Raw genomic sequence first — 23,974 nt, forward strand, 5'->3', positions numbered from 1 at the left:
CAGGGCCTGCTTATTCATGCACACCAAAAAAGCCAGTCATTTGTATTTAACTCAGCTGTCAGATCCGCAGGCACAGACATATAACCTGGGATGAGTGTAGGCTCAAGATTATTTTGATAGCTTCTCTTCTTCGTGTCCTGGGAGATAAGGCTGTTTCTCCCACAGCTGCATTTTTCCTGAATGACTGACAACCCCTTTAGAGGAGATCAACCCCTTTTTGTGCCCTTTCACTCACTCTGAGGTTATCAGCTAAAACTGCACTCAGCATTCAATCACATCTTTCCCCTGTGGCCGTAACTCCTGTTAACACAATTAACCTTCTGATGGGAACATAAAATGAATCTAGGGAGGGAAAAAGAGCAGAAATACATTCCCATGTTACGGATTAAATGGCCACATTGCTTATAGCAGTGTTTTTTCACCTCTCTCTCTTGCACAGCACTGTGGATAAGGGGCTATTAACAGGAAGTAGCCTGTCGCAAAATTCTTCCTAGCAATCCCAGTAGCTCTTATTTTATTGGCAATTTTTTGACTTTAAGGTTGATGGAAAGTTTTATGGGACATAAAACTGAATTGCCAGCTAAATGGAAATTTGTATTTGTTTGTGTTTTTGTTTGCTGGGAAAAAAACCAAATAAACCAAAATCCAAGTCTGAAAGATACCGATTGAGAGACAACATTTCTCAATGTCTTTTCTGAATAATTTCTATTTTATTTTGGATTTCTTTTTCTATGACAGTATTTTGAAATGAGAAACAAACCCATTTCATATTCATCCTTTTTTTTTTTCAGTTGGGTGTGTTTCTATCCTGACCTCTGTATACCTCTGCGTATGTCCTGTTGGCTGTGCTCTAGTGCATTTCTGAATATGTGTTAAGCCAGTAAACGGGACACAGCGCTTTGCTGGTTTGTTTCAGATGAGCGCTCCAAGCACACCCAGCCCCTGACGCTGAAATACGGACGCTCTGCCTTCCGTTCTTCCCGTTTCGCCTCCCTCTGCGGAGCACGGCCGACTGGGCGGAGGGCAGGTTTGGCAAGGGGGCCAGCAGTGTCCCCAGGGATGCTGGGTGCCATCCAGCACCGAGGCCAGCGGGACAGCAGTACTGGGAGCCCCTTGCTCTCCCAATGCCCGGCCAGCCCCCACGGCTGTTGATGGAGGGGTTGGTGGCCCCCTCAGGTCTTGCCTGTGCTGAAGCCCTCTCCAGCAGTGGCCCCATGCACACATCCAGCCCTGCGTGCGGGCCCCGGGCACCTGCAGGATGTGTCCTAAAACCTGCAGCTGCGCATGGGATGGAAAAGAAAAAAAAAAAGCCTTTTCTAGCTGAGGTGCATCCTCAAGAATGGACAAGGTTTCTGGAGAAGCAGCTGATAAATTAGATTAGGACATTTTATGTTTTCCTGTCAGATTATAATAATGATGGTTTTGAGACTACCCCACTTACCAGGTTTGCATGTAATTAGCAAGTGCCCATTCCTAGCTGTTAAGGATGTGCTCACATCCTTTCTCTGCTGGCTTAATTGCTTTCATGCAATGACTCTGGAGACAGATTTAGGGAACCCTGACCATTGCTGCATCAGGTATTTAGCACGCAAATGCCAAGTTTGTTTTTCACGAACCTTCACAGAAATAGAGCTAATTGCTTAAACAGTAGCTAAAGCAAGCACGGAAAGAAAATAAGCCATTTTTTAATATCTGTGCAAGTGCCTCACGGTATTCATCACATTCTTACAGGTTTTTATATGCTGTGATGTCAAAAAGAAGATTACAATGTACACTGTAAAAACCAACAGATGAGGGAAAAATAATTAAACTTTCAGGAAGTATTTTAAGAATGTCCAATCTAATTTGTTAGTGGTGTTGTTACGTTTCCAAGTTTCTTCCTCACTTTTTTGCTACTGTCCTGCTCTTCCAAAGAAGAGGTCAGCGAAAGACCCTCATATGAATGGACTTTGCTGTGTTGTTACTGTCGACTTGGAAAAGTCTTGCTAAGTTAAAACTTACACTGAAAAACCTGCAGTTATAATGCTGGAATGTTTCACTGGCAAAAAGAAGAAAGGTCTTTCCAGCTAATGACAAGTGCTGTGTGTTGCTGAAGCAGAGCCAAGGGAGCTCTGTGAATCTGCCAGTTTGCAGATGAGGCAGCTACTTAGGCACATAAGAGAAGAACGAGAAAACACTGTTGATGGGAAAAGGAAGATGAGAGGCTATCAACTGAAAAGCAAAGGCTGTGCTCATTTTCATTGTTTTTTTTTTCCCCCAATTTCATATCTCTTTCCTCCTTTCAGTTCAGATGTGTTAGCTGTTCATCTCTCCTTGTCCTAAGAATTGATTGTTACATCCATGGGAGATTGCTGGGCATGAAGAAAACACTTACTGTAATTAAAGCGAGGAAAGCTGATGACAGGCTTACTTCTCCCTTTCAAAGGAACTAAGAACTTAACCAGAAAACAGGTTTATTTCAAAGAAAACTTAATTCCACCGGACATAGTATCCTTGAAAACACAACTTAAAATACGGTTTATTATAGCTCTGCAGAAATGGAGCACAACCATGGAGCTCTGTGGTGGGGCCCATACTTAAAGTAAAGGGTACAACAAAAATGTGGCACATTAAATGGCCACCGATCGTAATCAGTTCCCAATAGGAGACAGGGTTAAATAAGGCTACGTCCCTGGCATCTGTTGGTATCCCTTGGCTCTCTCTCCACAAGAGACACCAGTTTGCCACTGCCCTTCCCCAAGGGGTGGCCTCCCACTGAAGACTCCTCCAGCAGGCTCCTCCTGCAGCCCCTTTAGAGGATACAACATGCGTGTGTGTTTGGCGGGGGCAGGCAGCGGAGAGGTTACTGCGAGAAGAGGTGGCGTGCGTCACGCAAGGGCTGTAGCCCGCACATAGAGGTGCTTTCCGTTGAGCTGAGCTGGCCGTGGAGTTCGTCATCTGCTGCGCTGGCTGAGAGAAGGCAATTTCAGTAATTCAGGCTTTCCTCACCGGTGAGAGAGACAGGGACAGGAAATGAATGGCTGTACAAATGTGAATTCAGGACATGCTAAGTAGTTCTTATCCTCCTGAAAGACATGTGCACTGGGGTGTTATGTAAATCCTGAAAGGATACAACTCCCAGCTCATCCCGTTGTTGAAAGAGATTAAGCCCCCGAGAGCTCAGGGCACTTGGGGATTATGGATCAGAGCCCAGAGGGGGATGCACCCTGGTGTGACTTATGGTGTTTTAGGTCTTTATGCCTTCCCTCAGCACTTTTAGCTGGCAAGACGTCTTTTTCTCCCTTTTCGGAGATGATGGGGAATACGCTCTTAATTTTGTAAAGTCCCACTGACACGCAGAATATTGTGGACTCTGGTTCCCTTCCCGGATCCACACACAGATTACTGAAAAACAGCGTTTGAAAGAAGGCACTGTGTCTCTTCTGCTGAGAACAGGTCACCTTTACGCAGGCCAGGCACCACAGACATCCTCCTTCACCGCCAGAGCGAGCCGCAGCCCCGCCAGGCGAACCTGCTACGAAGCCTCTTGCAGAGCAGACCACTGCCTCGCTATATTTTACAGTCAGCGGCACCTCCGATTACATTTTCTAGTAAAAGTTCAGTGTTGTGGCCCAGCCCCTGGGAATTACAGCGTCTGAGCTAGCTCTGCAATACTGGGATGATGCGGTTATTAATCCTTCTGATAAGACCGGAGCAGTCACTGTCTGGTATAAGGGCTTGTGTATTACTGCATAATACATCAAGCCTCCGGTGCTGCAGCTTCTTCTAGGGAGCAGATAAATTGTCTCCTGCCTCTCGTGTGCCTCTGCGCAGGGCTCTGCCGTCCGGCAGGGCCAAGCGTCCCAGCGTGGCCGGTGACAACGGGGGCGCCGAGCCAGCACCAGGGGACTTAGCCAAGGGGCGGGCAGGTGAAGTTAGGTTATGCTGATAAATTTGATCTGTTTAAGATGCCACTTGACATGAGCGTGCTTTGTTGTAAATGAATCTCCTCACACGGTGCGTGGAGAAAAGTAAAAGGGGCCTAACCGGGAAATCAACTGCAACATTTGAAGGAGCAAGAGTAAGGTAAATCGTTCACTCTTCCTCGTCGTTCTTCTGGTGGAGGCAGGCTGGCGGTCTCCGGCCCTGGAGACGGAAGGAAAGCCATACCTTCACTTTTTTTCTTTTCCTTCAGTTTTGCTACTGTTGTTACAACTCGGGACAATAACTGAGGCTGCGCTGGTGTAGACTGTCCCCTGCTGTTTTACACTCGGCAGTATCTGTTTTTTCTTATCTGAAACTGAAGCTCTACAGAAAATGTGGGAAGATGCTAATGGAGTTGTATTTTGTTGTATGTTGTTTTTAAACATCCGATACTTCCCATGTTTCTGGGCTTGCGCTTCCTGCCCATTTCTTCCCATTAGGAATTTCTTGATTAAATAGAAGTAAAACACGTTGGTCCGTATTTCAGAAAGCAGTCTTTAAACTTTCAGACACAGTGGACACTTCCCCCTGTCTTTTCTATGCACAGAAACTGGATGTGAAACAGTATTAGTGCGAAATTGCTGGTGTATGCCTAGAGATCCCTTCGAAAAAATTGAACCATTCAATAAAATGTATTTCACCTTCTGTCCTAAATATCTGATTTCTGTTCCAGGTGAATTTCTACAGTAATTTACAGTTCTTCTGCTTCTCCTATTATCCATTTTTCGCCTATTGAGATCTTACTCATTTTAATTTATTTCTGCAAAAATCTTTTTTCCTAGTTGCAGAACCATTACTTTTTCTCCTAGTATTTCTTTTTATTTAAGTGCTTGGTGCTTTATCTTTTCATCGTTAATTACTGGTGTCTTTTTGACCTCTCCTTTGTAAGCTACCTTGTCATATTTCTATTTCATATCTTTCAGACTCGGTTTAGATCATTTTTTTCTTTAACAGTTCTGCTCTGAATAGCTGTGTTCTTGTTTTTCAGTCAGTTCCTATAACGGTCACACAGCCAAACCTTTGCTCTCCTCTCTCTTGTTTTTTATCTTGCATCTGTTGTATCCATGGCCTATTTAAAAATGTATTTTACAGCTCACTGAGGCCAAGCCACTCTCCCTTTTTATAATTACATTGATTTCAGTTTATATAGTTATCTCATTAAGCTTTTGCTATGACTATGAGCCAGTTAGTGCCTCTCTTTTGCAGGCTACATATACTTTGGTGTGGACAGAAATGGGTGCCACTATAGGACTTAGTTTTTGGTTTAGGAGATTGTGATCTGAGACTGTATAAGAATAACATGAGCAGAAGCAGCTCTACCCGTCTTGAACTGGTGAAGTGTTATTTTAAAGGCTGCTGATTTTTCCGTGACAAAAAATACGAGCTTTTTCTGGCGTGAGAGGGTGCAAGCACCTTAGTAGTAAATGGGTGGCACTATATTAGTTTGGGAAGATTCCCACCTGTCCCTAGGTATCCAAATTGTTTCTTGAACTGGTTCTGTGTGTATCATTTTGCCAGGCTTTATGGTGGCATTTCCATTTACTTCTTCCTTTGTAGTGATTCCCAAAGTTTTTATTCTGTAATTGAAGAAATTTGAATAGTTCATATATTATTTTCCTCTCTGCCAAATCTCTCATTATCAGCGGTGGAGTCTCATCTAGTGTGCAGAGCTAGAGTGCAGCATAACCTTTAACTATTTCTTTGTCGGGGAGTGATGGTTATGAAGGAAGGCCAGCTGGTCTTTCAAAACTGCGAGAGAGGCCGGGCCTTCTTGCTGAAGTAGATTTTATAAATGTGTAAAGGGAAACATGATAAATGCAGGCATTTGCTGTCATTTTGTTCTTTTAAATAAATAACTGAGTATAATGAGTCTCAGCCGCAGAGTGAACATAATGAACCTCCAAAAAAGAAGATGCTGTTTGAGAGCAATATTTACCACTGAGGAAGGGATTGTTATAGAAACAAAAACTGTTTAGACGTTGGTGGGTGAGATAAGAATCTATTAAAGGAATTAAAAGCTAAGATGATTCATCACACATTTCTGCTTATTTGTAAGAGACACATGAAAGGCAGGGATTTCAAAACATTTGTATTAGAAAAACATCAATAACAAAGCCCGCTGATTTAGTATTTCAGTCTCTCGGGCTTCAAAAGATGTAGTGACTTGTCCACATTTGCCTTCAAAAACATACAGTCCTGTAAATTAGCAATGATTTTGTTTGCTCCGTTTCTTTTGTGAATCAGCCATCCGTATACGATATTTACACAATTTTCTTATTTGCAAAAATCTAAGAATTGCTTTTCAGTGTGTTGAGGGTCAGATTTCTGACGTATTTCAAACCCGAGAACTGTTTCTCCTGCTGCTACTGACCAGCGCGCAGCCGCCTGGGGAGCGCGAGAGCGTGTGCGGGCGCTGCTCTCCGTTCACTTCGGCAGGCTCGCTCGTTCTCCATTCAGTAAGCTGCTTTCTGAGCTGAGGCTTTGACTGCTAATACCTGTTTGTAACAGAGATCGATGTAGTCATTCAGATGCATGTTCGTATGAGAGAGAAACTACCTCAGGACAGTACGTTCTTCTCTCCCCTGTCATTTGTATGGGACTGGTTCAGCGAGTTCCTGTAAGGATTTTGGTACGATCGCTGAAATTTACTCCTTTCACAGGGCCGCACTTTTATTAGCTTACGTGGGGCCTGGAGCAAGCGATCATAGCACAACCGTTGTAGAAGATTCGTATTTAAGTATTAGCCACAGCAGAACAGCGACAGCCTTAACTTCTAAAGATGTGCATGACTTACAGGGCTTTTATGTGTACTTACACTATAGGAGAATAGTAGGGAACACAGCAACAAAAGCAGGAAATGGAGAAGGAAGTGAAACCAAGAGAAAACATTTAAATAAACAGAAAACTATTAGCTAGGGCTCTGACCACGTGACCTATCAGAAGAAAACAAGCATTGCAGTTTCGCAAGTCCACAGATTCCCCTTGTTGCACAGTCTGATTTTTTCTGAAGAATATTGTTTTAGATGTCTCGTCTAAGCAGACCATCAGGAGACATCTATGAGCCCGCTAATAGAAGATGAACTCACCTCAACCAGCGTCTGCGAATCCAGACTGGGGGTAAGTGGCAGTAACTTCCCCAGAGAGGGAGTGATGCTTCAAGGACCAAGTATACTTTTAAGGATGAGCAGCAGCAGGGAAAGAAACAGCCCGAGAGGAGTGGGAATAGACCGGTTTAGTGTGGTCCTTCTGGGTGAGCGTTTCTGTGGAGCCTGCAGGCACCTACCGCTGCCTTCCTGAGCATCACCGGGAAGGAGCTATGAGGCGTTTGGAGCGCTGTGACTTCGCAGTTTGTCAGCCTGTGGCTCAGCACAGCACGTTAGTACACATGTAGTTTCAGGTGCATACTTATTGCTCGCAGACTTTGCGGTGCCTTACAGCACAGTCTGAAAACGAAGCTGTGCTGAACTCGGCGCCACGATTGGAGACGTTTTGCATTTCACAGGGCCAGAGTGAAACTCCTGCAAAGCGTCCCGGGTTTGCCCTTTGGGGGTCCTGGCACCACGCTCACGCTCCACGGAAAATAAAGGCATTTGGGGAAGGACACGAAAGGGGCAGGGAGGCCCTCAGGTCTCCCACGATCTTTGGGAAGACACTCTTGGATCTGGGTGCTTTAGTGCAAAGCTAAATGAACTTCACCTGCCATGTGTAGGCAGGCATTCCCCTCCGTCGAACCAGCACCATCCCCTGCCCAAACTCAGTGCAGCAGACACCGAAGTCAAAACTAGCTTCCAGGGTCTTTTATGTTTTAGGAAAAAAGTGATTCCTTTCTAAACCACAGCTTTAGGAAAGAAAAAGAGAGAAAATCCCTATTTTGAGCATCAAGAAGAGACTTTACCAGAATTGTTTATTCTAATGGCAATTTTCCCCTACCATTTAAAAATGCTAGACTATTTTTTTTGCTCACACTTAAAGGTGTGATGTGCCTTGTAAACAAAAGCCAGGCACAGGGCTTTTCAACCCAGAAGCCAACTATTTTGCAGATTCATAACTGTCTGAAAAAAATGCCTATCATGCAGCTAAAGCAGTCACTGCCTTGCTTGCTACCAATGCCTGATCCTTATTTTAAGTATTAACTCAGCTATTCTTTATTTCTATTTCCATTTCTAATGCATTTCTGTTTGTGTATCTTCCAACTGAACATACTGTGCTTCTGTTTAACTACCTATTTATAGTCAAAAGAGAAATAAACATATAAAATAAATGCATCTTGATGCATAGCTGTGCAGGAGTACAGATGTTTTATTAATGAAAATGAATCCAGCTTTTTGTAAGTCATGGTAGCAATATAACATATCATTGTTTGGTTCTGTGCTAGACAGTCCCTGCTGTTTTTACATAGAAATTCCTGTAATACTTAATGGACATCTGGAAGAATTCAGCCAATTAATCGAATTCACACAGGAGCTAGGCTAATGGCTGTCTGAAAGGCAGATTACATTAAATCAAACTTGCAATATGAATGAAAGTACTTAATCATACATGCAACATTCATTAGATGCGGCACAGCAAGTGTTTTGATTACTTTAATGAAAGATCAGGTAAAGTGCATCAACTGAACAGATTGAAGAGACAGCATGCTTACAAATGTTTGATTATGTTGACTATCAACAGAAACAGCGCCAGTAATTTATAGCAAAACATATTTGGAGGAGGAGGAGTATGGAGCTGGTGAACTTGGGAGGGCTAAGTGAAATTTGGGCCTTGCCTCCAAACACTTTAATTAATAGTCAGGATAGCAAGACTTTAATCAAATGTCACAAAAGAAGCAAAGCAGATGTATCTGGAGCATCTTGCATGGCAACTGCCAGTGATCATTTGTGCATGCAGTACTTAAAGAGTGTGATGCTTTTTTTGAAGCCCCTGTGTTTTGTCTGACTTTGGAATAAACATAGATAGCTCCTAGCTGGAGAAAATATTTTCAAAACAATGACTGATGCTCAGTTGTTTGGTTTGAAAAAGATAATGATTTCCAACTTGGGCTGATTGTTCCCCTGTGTTCGGCTACATCCACACTCGGGTCGCCACGCTGCTGCCCTCCCCCCCCTCTGGAAAGGCCCTGTTCCCGGGAAAGAAAGCGGATTTGGAGCACAAGCTTTAGCTGTAGGTCATCCTGAAATACTGTCACACTTTTCCTTTTCTGCACTCTTTGGGAGGAAGGTCACTCCCGGCCGTCCCCGCCGGGACGAGGATGGGCAGAGCCTCCGAGTGGAGGCTGCCGCAGGTCTCTGGCTCGCTCTGCGACGGAGAGGAGGTGCCGGGCCTCGGTTCCCACATCAGCAAGGTGGCTGATGGCAGAGTTTGGAGCTGTGCTTCTTAAAAAGAGCAGCCAGGTCTCTGGATCAGCACTCCTTATTCTTTTCCCTTGTTTTTCATATTTCATGCACTGAAATGAGTGACAAGAGTTATTTCGTTTCCAGAGCTGTTGCCCTCTTTGTTGCTCTCATGAGATGCAGGCACCCAGCTCAGATGGGCTTTATTTCCTTGAGATGTAGTTTTCCCACTTGTTTCTACAGGATATCGCTCCGTCCAGTTGTTTCCAGTCAAATTCTTCTATTGTTTTTCTCTCCTTCTTCTCCTTCTCCCTATCCTTGTCACTGTCCTTCTTGCACCATCTGCCTTTGTAACTGGTGCTGCTCATGGTTATGGCCCCTATGTTGCCCTCTGCTTTGCAAGGGCCAGGAGGTCCCTGCAACTTATTCCTCAATAATTCCTGCAATTCCTCTGCGTAGGAAAGCAAAGCTGAAATGGCGCTCTTCCGGTGGGAGTCATCTGCAGCCCAGGCAGGAGACGGGTCTGTGAATCTGAAGGAACCTGACAGAAGTGAGGGGGAAGTAGGCAGGGTGCCATGGAGCAGCTGTGTGAGAAACATCCGAGGCGACAGCCGTGGGGCATTGCTTGTTCCTCCTCTGTGGCAGAGGAATTTTCTGGAGGAAGTTGCTGTTAGGTTGTAACACTTTCCACAGGAGTTTTTCCCCCATCAGAGGGCACAGGAGCACAGAGCAGATAAGGAGGCCAGGTGATGGCAGCGCTGTGTGGAGAAAAAAAGCATCAAAACCGTGCCCAAATTTGATAGTCCTAGGAGGCTGGGAACCCCATGGGAACAACTGGGATATGCTCAGTGCTGTATCTTAAGAGCAAAGCCAATTTGCTTCAGATTTATTTAGTCAACACAGGAAGAAGGAACAAAGATGACGTTTCTGAGGACAGGAGAGAGCTTTTTTTAAGCTTTTTAGTATCAAGCTCCAAAATCATTAGCAAGATGGCAGCTGCCTTTGCTGTTGAGCACCAAAGGTGCAAGGGGCAGAGATACAGCTCCTGTTAGCTACATGGCTACAGGCAAAATAGCTACTTGCCAGGCCACCCAGAGCCCCAGGGAGAAAGGCTGGGAGCCAGGGCCTGTGTTTTATTCGGAGGTAAACTGCAACAGTAGCAGCACGCTCCATGGCGGTGTCCTATCCCAGCTCCTTGGGTCAGATTCAGCTCACCTAAGTTTATCTCTAACTTTTAAACGTTAGGGATTTATTTAAGCTAGTCTGCTCGACTTCACCTGTGGTCATGGCCGAGACTGCCCTCTCCCCGCCTGTGACTGCGGTGCTGCTGCTCCCCGTGCGCTGGCACCCGTCTGGCCCTGCTTCCCCCAGGAAACTGCACTGGCAGAAAAAGCCAGCCAGAGGCTTCCTCCTCCCCCCCTCCCGTGCTCTTGCCTTGTGTCTCCTCCGTTGCTCCGCTCATCGCATCCAGACCCATCCGCCTGTCTGCATGTACGTCTGCACGTAGCGCAGCTGGGACTTGATCCCGTTGAAGGCCACTACTGCTATTCACACAATAACCGTAGCTTTTCTGCAAAAGGAGTATGTTTTTCAGTGAGTTACAACACATAATGATATCTGTAGAAAACAGACTGCTGAGTATCTCATGCCGAAGGAAGCCAAAGCTTCCTAATTATGATACAGCAAGATCAATAAATAACTCCATTACAAGTAAAATTGTAATGGCAAATGGCTTCAGCCTGTGGGACAGTAGCTGAAGGTAGTAATGAGATAACGAAAGCCGGAATGGTCCCATCCAGGCTCTTTGATGACTCACGTGAGTTTGGGAACGTGGGTCAGAGGGCCTGGTACCCCCAGGACCAGCGACAGCAGACGTAGGTGGGCAAGAGCCATACGGGGCACGGTGATACAGCCCCAACGCTGCCCTCGGTCCTCCCGAGGCTGCGGCGTCGCTGGCCTAGCCGCATCTGCTCGGTGCTGGCGGTGTGGCGACGTTCATACCATAACTGTTTGTCAAAAAGGAAGGAGGTGAATGTTTTCATAGTGTTTTTAAAATCCCTTAAAAATCCCTCTAGTCCAAGTACCTTCACAGAACGAAGTGCTTCATACTTTCTATTATGTAAACCTTTTTTTGTTAATATTTGAGCAGTAAAGAAAACACAGCGGCTGGTAGCTTAATATTTCCCTTGAGGCAGATTGTTCTCAGGTAAAACACAATTAACGTACCGGCAAGGTCAGTTATATTAGACAACACATATCCTCATAATGCAGATATTTCCTTCAATGTCTGTCACCAGCATCGAATCCCCAACTGCAGCAAGATAATTGTCAGCCTACTTCTACGAGGAAGATTAAATGGCTTGTGCTGCCACCAAAAACAGCCTCTATTTTGTTTGTGTAAGTGCTCGAGCCTCAGGGTGCTATCGCTCATCTTGCTATATTGTTATAGAGCCTTGTATCAAGGACAGTCATCTCAGGCTACTTCTGTCTCCCTTCTATTTACTGGTTCTTTAATTATAAACCAGATGTTGAGGGAAGATTTTGAAAGTCAACTTCATTTGAAATCCTAAAATATAAAAAAGTCGATGGGCTAAAAAATTCCCACAGCAATTTTTTTGTGGTGGGGAGGGGAAACATGAAGGAGAGAAATACTCTTTAATCCTTTGCTTACAGTTCTTTTCTATTTTATTTTTAACTCTTATTTTTTAAAGTTGTGGTTATTTTCTCTTTTATTAAGTGGCCAAAGGCATTTCTCTTTTTCTTTCTGCCCCTTCAGCCTCCAGAAAGGTTTTCAGCCGTTTCTCTGAGAACCAGACCTCACCCAAGACCTTCTCCTTGCCAGCCGGGATTGCTGTCACACATTCCTGTTTCTGTTTATGCCCGAAGACGTTCAGAAACATCAAATGCCGCTGCCTGCTTGCTTAACAATGTTTTGTTCAGAGAACATATTACACTTCTTTTCCATTGTCTAGGCAGGCTCCCAGTCCGTAACCAGGTGTAACACAAGGTGTTAGTCCTGGCCTACAGAGCCTTGTAGAGTTACAAATCTGGCTGTTAGAAACGCCATTTCTGCCTTGCAACTGAGTCGTTGGCGCTCACAGCCCCAGATTTCGCTGTGGGCGCTGGAGCACTCAGGACGGCCCCGTCCCGAGGCACGCCGGGCACGAGCTGCCGGGGGCTTTGCTGGGAAACTCCCCCCCAGAAGTTTGCACTTCTAATTTCTGGACTCATTTCTGTTTGGTGTCAGCTTTTGACTCTGGGAGATACTCAGAGGAATCTGAAGTTTGTGATGGCTTTAGAAGGCCCTAAGGAGTTTGATTCAACTGTAATTGCATCTGAACTCTGAATCTTGGTAAGCGCTTGAATGGTCTGATACAGGCTTAGTTTATCAGGAAGGTTATAAATGATGGTAGAAGTACGTTAACATGAGACACAAAGCTTGTGCCGAACGGGAGGAAGAGCGACGGTGCGTGCAGAGCTGGGTAGCAGCACACAAGTCATGTTTCCAGTTCCTGGATATACCAGCATTTAAACCAAATCAGAAAGGAGGGAATGGTCTGAGGAAGCAAAGGACGGAACAGAAGGAACTGTTTCCCTGCGTTTAAACCCCTGCGGGTTCCTTGGGAGAGACTGTGCCCTTTCTGCTAGACTCATTAGTTATTGTCCTTTTTAGCTGGAACTTTGGTTTTCCACGACTGTGGGATTAACCCCTTGGCTAATCCAAGGTCGTCTAAGAATAACCCTCATATGCAAGTGGTGATACCAGACAAGCATTACTCTAGGAGGAATCTTTTACCAAAATGTTTGATCAAGTCTAACCTAACCTTATCAGGCCCTAGAGAACACTGTTGTATGGTCAGCCTTTAAATTAGTCGGTTCTCCTGACATCGCTCAAGTTCTTGCTTAGAAAACCCTCAGCTTTAAATAAAGTTCCCCTCTCCTAAGATGTTCAGACGGGTTAAGTGCTGCGCTCATGGCTATGTAATGAGGCTAATGGAAATTCAGTGGAAAAAAAAATTCAGCAAATTTCCACAGAATTCTTTTTTTGGGAGGGAGAGGAGACTTAAATATTTAGATTATCTGAAGTTTTCTAATTATAAGTATTTTGAAAGGATTAAAAGCTGAAGGTAAGAGCATAAAGCCATGGAACAATTCAGAAGGCTCAGAAACAGTGCCCACTGTACTGACAGTTACCATGGTTAAACTCACTTGTGAATGGGGAGGTGAAGTAATCTATAAAGAAACTGTAAACGGGAGCCAAGCAACTAGAAGCCAGCAATGGAGATGGGGCAGGGGAGGAAAAACAGCAGATTCTCTGAGATCAATTCAGGCATGGTTCACAAGGTGGCCGCAACATTAGGAACCCCAAAACAAATTTGCCAGTATTTTTCTTGGAGATCTGCTGGAATTGGCAGCTGTTGTTGCACGTACCGATGAGAAGATGAACAGGCGCTTCAGTTTTGGGTCCCACCCCATCTGTTGGCGGAGAAGGCGCTGCCACCCAAGGCTGCTCTGGGGCGGTAGATTTGACCTCTGCTACTCCGGGAGGGGAGAGCTGAAACTACCCCACAGCCTTCTTGTGACCTCCAACCCATGACCACTGGGGGGCTAAAGAAACCCCCAAGGCAGCTCCAACCTCCAGGTTACATAGCTTTTATTGGAAAAATGTTTGGAGTCCCAGTAAGTGCACTCAATGCACCTGCTGTCCAGCTGGCGCTTACTTCACCTATGGCTACTCCTCTGTAAGTAGGAAAATGCCTAATTAGGTGAATAGGAAAGTGCATAGTTAGGTTCCTCACCTCTCAGGACAGAAGCAAAGACGGATGTCCCTGCAACAAACTTTTTTTGCAGCATGACAAAAGTGAATGAGTGATTACGGGTGCATTAGCTTACAGGGAGAAACTGAAAGAACTATTCATGCACTGCTTGGGGAACGGTATAAGATAGTGGCTACGTAACCAGAGATACAGTTACTCAGTGAGATATGTAACTGGGAAGTCCCAGTTACAAAGGTTAAATCAAATATTAGGAAAAAACTGTGCAGTCTATAGAGTGATCTAACTTTGCTGCAACACGACTCACCGGTTCCAATTAAAATAGTTTGTACTATCACCAGTTGCTCTCTGGCCCACAGACTTCATAATCTAATCTAAAAGTCAGTGCAGCAATGACAATGGGGGAAAATGGAAGAGGAGAGTAATGTAAAACATGATTAGGAATTTTTTGAGGCGCTATAATCAGAGCAATTACATAGCAATTACATTTTGAGCAGGCAGGGGAAATCCTGCTCTTGCATGAGGGCCTCAAATCTTTCTTGCCATTTCTGAAAAAAAGCTTGATCTTGAGGTGTCGATTCTCCCTTTCTCTTTACGCTCTGCAGTTTCTTCTGCTAGAAGACGTTTTCCTTGCGGTCAGCCCAACTGCTCTGACGTGGCTTGGGGTGTCTGTCCGTGAACAAAAACGGAATAAGGCTTCACCGTGCTCATTTTCAACAGCACGCCATCTTGTGTATGCCAGAAGCAGTAGGTCTCCACTAAGGACAGGTCTGTCCTGCCTTCAAAACTGATCTGAGATAAAAGAGTGACCGCAAAGGGAGATGCTGATATAACACAAAGTAGGGTCAGAGCAGCTGTCGACAAAGTGCTGCTATTGTACTCTATTCTCTACTGGAGCAACAGCATTCAAAAGAGGTTAGTGAATTAGCAAATGCCACTACTAGTCCGCTTCATCGATGTGCAAGCCGTCCCTCGACACATGGTATCCGCAAACGGGCTGTGCAGTGCAGCTGGGGGGTGGGGGCAGATTTCGGCTCTTCTGCAATTTGTTGCGCTGCAACTCAGTCTCGCTTACTTCCCTCCTGGGCTCCAGAGCCTGCTCACCAGCGGAGCTGCTGGGCTGCTGTAGTCACGGTACTCGCCGGGATTTAGCGTTTTGAGCAGGTGAGGAAATTCTGTCCTTGCGGGGGGGGGGCTCAACCTGACCCAACATCTTTCTGGCTGCTTGTGGAGAAAACTCTTGAGCGGGAGGTGCTGAAGAACAGTACAGGGGCACTTGCGGTGCGGGCGGGTTCCCCCTCCGTTTGGGGCTCCCGCTGCGGCCGCGCCGTCGCGGCAGCGCCTCGGCCCCGCTCCACCTACCTTCCCCGGCCGGGCGGGAGGGCGGCGGGGCGCGGGGAGCCGCGGGGAGCCCCGGCGCGGCCCGGCCGCCCCTCCGCGCCCCTCCCCGCCCGCGCCGGCCCCAACTCCTCATTGGCCGCCCGCGCCGCGGGGAGGTGACGCCCGGGCGGGCAGCGGGCGCCGGGGGTATAAAGGCGGCGCGGGCTCTGCGCGCCGCGCTCCCGCCGCGCCCCGGCCCCGCCGCCGGCCCCGCCATGCCGCGCGGGTTCCTCGTCAAGCGGAGCCGGCGGCCCGGCGGCTCCTACCGGGCGCGCCCTCGGGAGCGGGACCCGCCGCCGCCCGCCGCCCCGCCGCCGCCCGCCGCCGCCGGGGGCAGCCCCGCCGCCCGGCACGGGGCGCAGGAGGAGGAGGAGGGCGACGAGGAGGAAGGCGCCGCCGCCGCCGCCTGCCCCGCGCCCGCACCCCCGCCCGCGCCCGCCGCGGCGACGTGGCCGCCCGGCGGGGGCGGGAGCCCCGGGCTCGCCCCGCCGGAGGGCCCGGCCGGCTGGGGGGCGGCGGGGCCCTGCAGCGCGGCGGGGCCCCGCGCCGCTTTCTTCGAGCGGTGCCTCAGCTCGCCCGCGTCCGCCGAGTCCTTCCCGCTGGCCGCCTCCTTCCCGCCGGCCGAGAAGCTCCTGCTGCAGCCCCGCACGCCGCTGCCCGCCCCGCCGCTGCCGCCGCCGCTGCCGCCGCCGCCGCCGCCGGGCCCCGCGCTGAAGCGGCCGTCGCGGGCCAAGGCGCCGGCCAAGAAGGCCAAGGCCACGCGGAAGCTGAGCTTCGCCGACGAGGTGACCACCTCGCCCGTGCTGGGGCTGCGCATCAAGGAGGAAGGGCCCGAGGGCCGGCCGGGGCCGGGGCCGGGGCCGGGGCCGCCGCCGCCGACGGGGCGCACGCCGCTGGGCGAGTTCATCTGCCAGCTGTGCAAGGAGCAGTACGCGGACCCGCTGGCGCTGGCGCAGCACCGCTGCTCGCGCATCGTGCGCGTCGAGTACCGCTGCCCCGAGTGCCACAAGATCTTCAGCTGCCCCGCCAACCTGGCCTCGCACCGCCGCTGGCACAAGCCGCGGCCCGGCCCCAGCGCCGACGGCGCCGCCGCCCCGCCGGGCAAGGAGAACAGCCCCGAGCGGCGGCCCCGCGGCCCCGCCGCGCCCCCGGCGCCGCCGCCCCGTCAGCACCGCGGCGCCGCGGACAGCGCCGGCCCCGGCCCGGCCCCGGCGGCGGCCTTCGCCTGCCCGTGCTGCCAGAAGCGGTTCCGGCGGCAGGCCTACCTCCGCAAGCACCTGGGCACCCACGAGGCGGCGCGGGCGGCGGCCTGCGGCCCGCCCGAGCGGGGGCCGCTCGCCTTCGCCTGCCCGCTCTGCGGGGCCCGCTTCCCCTCGGCGGACATCAGGGACAAGCACCGGCTGTGGCACGCCGTGCGCGACGAGCTGCTGCTGCCCGCGGCGCAGCCCGAGGGCGGCGCGGCCGGCGGCGAGCCGCAGGGCTTCCCCTGCAAGCACTGCCCCGCCACCTTCTTCAGCGCGCCCGGCCTGGCGCGGCACGCCACCAAGTGCCACCCGCCCGAGGGCAGGCAGGTCCTGCTGCTCCAGGTGCCCGTCCGGCCGGGCTGCTAGGGCCCGGCAGGATCCCTCCGAGAGCCCGGGCGCGCCGAGCGAGTCCCGGCCAAGCTGTAATTCCTATGGAAAAGGCGCAGTTTGTGCGTACACGGCTACAAAGGCGGAGCAGCCGCCCGCACCCCCCCACCCCCGCCAGCCCCCCGCCGCTGCGCACCGAAACTCGCGCCCTTGTCAGCGCGGCTGAAGGCGTAGCCGACAGGCGCTGCCGGACGGAGCCTCTGCCGCGGCTCCCGCAAGGGAGGGACGGCCCGAGCCCCGCGCCGCCTTCCCAGGGCCGCCGGGGAGGACGGAGCGGAGGTGCCCGCACGGCCCGAGCCCGACCGGCCCCTGGCAGCGCGCACGCAGCCGCCCCAGGAGCGTCTGGCCGGCCGCGGCAGATACTGGGCAAGCGGATATCGACCGCACTGAAAGTACATCTTCCATAGCTACTCTCGTTCCCCGGATAGACGTACAAGCTGTATATATCATATTTAAAGAGAGGAATTATTTTTTCGTGAGATGAAGGACCCTGATCTAGTTTCCTTGTTTTACTAGCCTTAGCCCCTAAGCGTCAAGATTTAATTTATTGTGAAGTGTTTCGTTTGCTGTATCCTGTACTAAGATAGTCAAGAAGGTAAATGTTCATATTAAGTCAATGTCAAGTCATATATTAGCTAGCAAAACGTATGGAAAATTAATCGTGCTGTCGGCTTATTAAAATAAGAGGTGTTGATCTTCTATAGCTAAGTATGCATCTCCTGCTTATTTGTTTCTGTACTCTAGCAACCGTGTGGTAGGCAAAACGCACGTCTTCGGCAACTGCCGGTTTCAAAAATCTGCTCTATTAGTGGCTTATTAGTGCAGCAGCAACAATAGCAAGAAGTGCAGTACGGTCTCTGCAGAGCGTGCCAAGCCCTGCATCATGCATAGGTAACGGGCCCTGGACGGCACCCAGCCTTTCAGGCGGCCTCCAACCCCTCTCCTCCACTATGAAGGCGAGCTCCTCCGAGCCTTCTGTAAACAGCTAAATTTAGAACATGAAACAGTCTTTTGATATGTTGCTGAAGCGCGGGCAACAGGCTACCTTCCTTCTCCCTAATTAGCCCTACCTTTAGCAAAGCAACCAAGCGCACATATTTCCTGGCTTTAATGGTGGTCTGGCCAAACGCTTTGAAATACTGTAAAATTTACCAGCTACTGACTTTGCAGCCTTTGTTTGTTTGTTTGTTTGTTTATTTTCACATGCTAGTGCTTGTTTCCAAATGTGATAGCAGATGAGGCCAAAAATAAGGACAAGCAAATTCAATACACGACTTAAAAGAAAGCTAATGCTTTTCTCCAAATCAGCAGGGAAAAGTGGGTCATTTGACAATTTCTGAAGAGACGAACTGATCGGAGCCATAGCCTTTGTTATAACATTGTCTATGAAATGAGCATGCAGAATAGTTCAGTCTTTTGTTTAGTACCCTCTAAAGCAATTATTTCCCTACTTTTTGTATATTGTTACACAGAAGAGTCATGTATATCATGCCTGAAGGCTGAAAGCAAGCTTTAAGTGCTTTATTTCAAATGTGCTTTTGCAGACTTTCTTCCTCATTTTGGTTCCAGGACTCGGAAGAAATGAATTTAATACAATATAACCTAAAGCAGCCAAGGTGTTATGCCTGAGGAAGGTGGCTAAACTTACAGTTCACCATTCTCATATACCAGAAATAAAACATGTTATTTTAAGTTGTGCATTTTCCAATCATTTCTTGATAACTGAGGCTTAGATAAAAATACCCATTTATCTCCTTAAATAAGTTCTCCTGTGGAGAAGGTCACTATGTTTTTTTTAAGCTATCAGTCTCCCTTCTCTACTTGCACTGTCAAAGGGCTACAGATCACACAGAAACCTAGTGATTATTACCTGTTCCCACAATTAGCACTCGAACAACCGGCCTGCAGTACCATTATCTGAAGAGCTTCATGTATTGCATCTGCTGAATCTGGGGACAAGTTTTCAATGCAGCTTTCATGCAACAGAAGATAAGGAAAGAGCTCCCGAATAACTTTGCGTATGCACCAAGTTTCTAACATGAATGAAAATTAAGCTGTATATCAACTTACTACTTCACCTGTAGTAAGCTGCTCTTACATAAACTGGAGCAAGAATCCAATCACTGAAGTGAATGAATAATATACAAAAGGTGGTAAGAATATTTTTATTGTATTATTAAATAGCATGTCTTTTCTTTAACCATTACAAATTTGTAGATACTACATGAATGACAATACAGAATTTATATTTCTATTGTTGCTGATATGATACATTTACACATGCAGTTAGTACCGATGCCATGCTACATTTTGTTACAGCATTCGTTGTTTGCCAGACTCAAAATGTGAGCATTTCATCTTCTGTAGGAAAATACCTCTGGATGGGTGTTGCAATGCGTGTACTAATCTGCACTTACAAGGTTGGAATCATAAGCATTTCAGGTCAGACTCCTGGAGCATGTTCCCTTTTCTTCCGTAGTACACATCCTCAGAGCAATGAATTTACATCAGGAAAGTGCTTTCCCCCCCTCCCCCCCCAAATGTTTGAAACGATAATATACATCTAGACCCAGCAGCCCAGTGATAAAGGCTACAAAATATGAAACTTAATGGCATTTACTATTGATATCACTTTGAAAAGCAAACATTATAAAAATATTTGGAAGCCAAGCATAAGTAGAATTTCAGCACAGTGATTTTTTTTTTCTGGTTTTCCGGCATAGGTTATGGCATCACCTCCAGTTATGAAACGATACATTGCTTTGTGAAGAAAGAGTTGGTGCTTCTAACAAGTTACTTCATTTGGACTCTGAAATGCTTGAAGGCTGTTTAAGTATTTTACTCTTAACATAAATAATCTGTACACATCCTGTGCATTAACAACGTGACATCTGACAAGGACTTTACAAATGCAACTTCAATTTAAAATTGTACATTCATTTTCAAATTGTACATATTTATTTCTTTGTTACAGAGAAAATTGCAATGGGGCATAATAAATATAGTGTAATCAAACTGCAGTCTCCAATCCCATATATGACTCAAGATCAACCAGAGTTAAAAATGACTACTGTTAGATATCACAATCATCCAGGAAGGTAAAAGGTGCAGAGAACAAATGGCACTGAAAAAAAAAAAGTAGCCTGGAGTATGATAAAAAACAAAAGATAAAATATTAAAGTAAAATTCCAGTGTCACTGCTTAAAATAAACTTACAAAACAGGGGGTATGCTGGGAAAGGGGTGCACACACATTAGAGACATTATCCTTTAACTGAAAGCTGTGAGTCAGTGTGAGAAGGGCTGCTGCTCACTGTTTATTAGAAAGCTGCAGGTAACTCAATGCTTAGGACTTGTTGGCTGAGCCAGAGGAGCGGCGTAGTTTCATGGACATTCGGCTCTTGCTAGTCCGAGGAGACATTGGAGAGGCTAAGTCTGTTCCATCCGCCTGCGCTGTTGCTGCTGCTGGAGTTTCTCCCAGCTGAGTCTCTGGGCAGAAGCCTGCAGAGGACAGCAAGAACCGGACCTGTCAGTGCCGTCGTCCACGCGCGCAGCAAGGGGGGCTATGCACAAGGGGCAATGGGAATTTCAGTGCTGCTGTCAATCCCACAGCATATACTAGCCCTTTACCAGCTGTGGGAGACTGTCCTGCACATGGAGCTAGCAACTGCCACAAATTCACCTCTAGAGAAAAGATGATGCCAGAAACCACTCAGCTACAAGACTGCAGAAAACCCTCGCTCTCTGCAACTGAGACAGCACTGAAACGGGCAACATCATCCTGCCAACCAGGAGAACTAACACCTCAAGTTCCCTAGTAGGGATGGGGAGTTCCTATTCAAACCATAACCCAGAAGAATTCAATCTTTAATGACAACACGAAGGTTTACAGCTCATTGCGCATGAAGGGAGTTCTGGGAATGCAGCTGAAGAGGTGGAGTGAATTGGGGGTGAATTGGGAGAGTAAATAATCTTCTCCCATCTAATCGTGAGTCAGAGCTTCAAAAGGTAAATTCCTACAGGGCCCGCAAGGCAGAAGCTTGAACAGATCATGCTAAATGATGCACTATACATCACATTTTCTTTGTAAAAGGAACAAGATGAATTTGAGATTACAGTATGCAGTTCATTACCCAAGCACCCAGAGCTACTCTACAGTGGGCCCTGAGCCCTTTTTTCCAGAGCTCTTCTCCTTACAAGCAGACTATCAGAATCCTCCATCTCAAAATCCTTTTCCATAAAGAGACACAAAAGGAAAAGGAGAAAATCTAAAATCAGAATTACATTCTCCTTCCTGTGTACAGGAAAAAAAAATTAACACTATGGACTCACATACACAAAACTAAACTGTATTTTAATTAGCTGTTTACAGAGACTGACAGACTGATTGAACTCAATTACCTCAATCCCTACTGATCACTTCTGACCTGTACAAATTATGGACGGAAGCCTAGTCCTGTAGAATTCTATAGAAAAAATCCCTGCTGACTTCAGTAAGCCAGAATGTCATTTGCTATTTCTTTCACATCATACTACTAGTGGTAATTCTTTAAAATAATAATGCAACAACCAGAACGAAAGATCTCTCTCCCTCAGCATACGTTCTACATACAATGGGTGCAAAAACAAAAATTCAAAACTGAACATAATTTATTTTGAAAGATTCGTCCAAAAGAAAATCACAGGTCATCAAGCAAGAAGTCTAACAGTACATTTAAAATATATTGTCATAAAGCTAAATGATTTAGCAACCTGAATGCCTTCCTTGTCTGGTCCATCACCTGCCTGCTCCAAAGAGACGACACAATACTTTCTATCTTGTTCAAACTGACACGACCCATCGAAGTGACAGGGAGGAAAAAGGGCTGCTATTTGTTCCCCAGCTGGTGACAGTAATTCTGTTCATGAACTAGGTACTTCATTGCCAAACAATCTGGAAAAGCATGATAATGCCTGACTCACTGTGCCTTATTTAAAAAAAAAAAAAGGCAAGCAGGGAAACATGCACTCTCATTTTCTGAAATTCTATCTTGTTCTAATTTTACAAGGAATTAAAGCATTTGAAATGGTGGAAGTTAGAGAATAGAAAATAACCGTTGTTGTTTTGCACAGCATACCATTCACAGCTAGCGTGAAAGACCTTCCGTTTCAAGCCTTTGCCCTTTACCTTGATGTGGCCAATGCTTTCTAGTGGAGGTTTTGGAAGGAGAAGAAATATCACAGCATTTCTTTCTTTGTTGAGAATGAAGAAGTGATGAGGAAGGAGAAGTGGAAAGAAGTGAGGCAGGGGGAGGAGAAAAGATAAAAGATAACAGGTGTGAGACATGAGACACGAATCGCAAAGATTGAAGGGTATTAACAGATGAGCACAGGAAACAGAATTTAGAATTTCATTATGTAATTGCTGTTCATGCTACAGGTTAAAGAGAGTGATGAGTTAGTTATGTGCAATGAAGCAACAGCTCTGAAATCAGGTGTCATACTTACCAACTAAGCATTACAAGAAAAAAAGGAAGAGAGAGAGAAAGAAAAGAATTCTATAACATTATCTAGATCCAGCAACCTTTTTATAGCAACTGAGATACATCCTAAACATTGTCTCAAATGCTTTATTAAAAGTCTGTGAAAACAGTTAAATACTCACACACATACACACAATCTAGAAGGAAAAACAAATAGCAACTTGATATATGGCTTCTGCTCCCCAGCTGTTTCACATTTTTAAGTATGCTAGAATTACAGCCAGTCTCAACATGAGACTCCTGAAATCACGCAAAGGAGAAAAAACATAGTATTTAAGCTAGTTAGTCTGAGTCAAAGGGTAAAATTGTAGTGTGAAATTTTATCAAGAGTGTCACATTGGATAAAGAACACCTTTAAAAATTGCTATTTTGATTAAGATATTATTCTTGTCCCCCTGAAATTTTGTGTATAATTCCTGCGACAGATATCAGAAAGCACAGATTTACATGTAATCCCATTCAAAAAAAAACTGACTCAGATTTACTGAAGAACAGAAGACATAAGTGATTTTCACATCTGAACGTATCACACCAGAAGAGTGAAGAATAATGGCACTTAAAATATATTTTAGTCTGACAGCAATCAACAGACTGTTTAATAACTCAATTTCTTTGGATTTTAGATATGAATACACACACACACACACACACACACACACACACGTGGATATTAAATGTGGTATATACAAATTCTGTGAGATCTTCCCCCTCATAGTTTTTAAACTTTAAATCTTTAGGGTAAAATGTTCTGTCTTTCTATTTCTATACTGAAACGTTTAGTTACCCAAAATATAAAAATAGGGTTAAATAAGACGCTTTGTTGACAACTGACTTAGAATCAGAAAGTATTAAATAAAAAAAGACGTATTAACATTTTGAAGAGTTTGAAAAATGTCATAAAGTGAACCTTTTTTTTTTTTTTTTTTTTTTCATCTCCTAGGTTTGACAATTGACCAGACTGGAATAAAGAAATTTGATGAGCTATGATATTTTGGGGCCATAATATAAAGTTGCTTCAATTGTTTATGAAGAAAGAAATTAAACAGCAAAGTTGAAATTAGATATTTTCACATTCTATTTGAAATTTTTAGGCTCTTCTAAAAAGCTATGTTGGCTATCTGACTCAGAAATTAACTATTTAAATGTAAAATGGAATACTGATTACACCTGCACTTTTGAGTTAAAAGTGAAATTGGAGGAATCCACACATATCATAGCATGCTCTTTTTTGTCGTAATAAATTCTGATAGAGTAAAAGTTTGCATCTTGCTGGTCAAATCTGACTTTCCAAAAGGTGAAAAATGCACAGAGTTAAAGTCTGAAAGGGTGCTGACATACTGCATGTCCTGACTACTCTCAGTACTTTCAGCTCTA

At 46.4% G+C, this 23,974-nt stretch overlaps 2 protein-coding genes and 2 long non-coding RNA genes across 17 annotated transcripts in view; 2 read left to right on the forward strand and 2 right to left on the reverse strand.

The window, feature by feature from the left end:
• Nucleotides 1-6,904: 6,904 nt before the first annotated feature.
• LOC138067501 (uncharacterized) lies at nt 6,905-20,094 on the forward strand. 2 transcript variants are annotated; one of them, XR_011141578.1, is made up of 3 exons: nt 6,905-7,080; nt 12,070-15,232; nt 18,966-20,094. It is a non-coding gene; the product is annotated as an uncharacterized lncRNA (long non-coding RNA). The 2 variants fall into 2 exon arrangements; XR_011141579.1 differs by lacking the exon at nt 18,966-20,094 and having other exon boundaries at nt 12,070-14,983; nt 15,162-15,293.
• LOC138067502 (uncharacterized) lies at nt 8,272-14,637 on the reverse strand. The gene is made up of 3 exons (XR_011141580.1): nt 14,555-14,637; nt 11,110-11,299; nt 8,272-10,863 (listed from the first exon to the last, which is right to left on the reverse strand). It is a non-coding gene; the product is annotated as an uncharacterized lncRNA (long non-coding RNA).
• On the forward strand, nt 15,664-20,094 carry INSM2 (INSM transcriptional repressor 2). The gene has a single exon (XM_068946468.1). The coding sequence runs from the start codon at nt 15,664-15,666 to the stop codon at nt 17,056-17,058; it is 1,395 nt and encodes a 464-aa protein (XP_068802569.1). The 3' UTR covers nt 17,059-20,094.
• The window catches only part of RALGAPA1 (Ral GTPase activating protein catalytic subunit alpha 1), a 133,423-nt gene continuing 128,679 nt past the window's right edge, over nt 19,231-23,974 (reverse strand). For 7 of the 13 annotated variants that reach the window (XM_068946467.1, XM_068946464.1, XM_068946466.1 and 4 more), the window contains one exon: nt 19,231-20,579. Coding sequence is in view for 9 of the 13 variants with exons in the window: in XM_068946464.1 (XP_068802565.1) it covers nt 20,425-20,579 (155 nt within the window). In the remaining 4 variants the exon portion in view is untranslated. Of the gene's footprint in view, nt 20,580-22,195; nt 22,311-23,974 lie in introns of all 13 variants that reach the window. The other 6 variants (XM_068946465.1, XM_068946462.1, XM_068946456.1 and 3 more) reach the window with 1 other exon arrangement.

Source organism: Struthio camelus, chromosome 5 (genome assembly GCF_040807025.1).
Source record: "Struthio camelus isolate bStrCam1 chromosome 5, bStrCam1.hap1, whole genome shotgun sequence".
NCBI classification, from domain to species: Eukaryota; Metazoa; Chordata; class Aves; order Struthioniformes; family Struthionidae; genus Struthio; species Struthio camelus.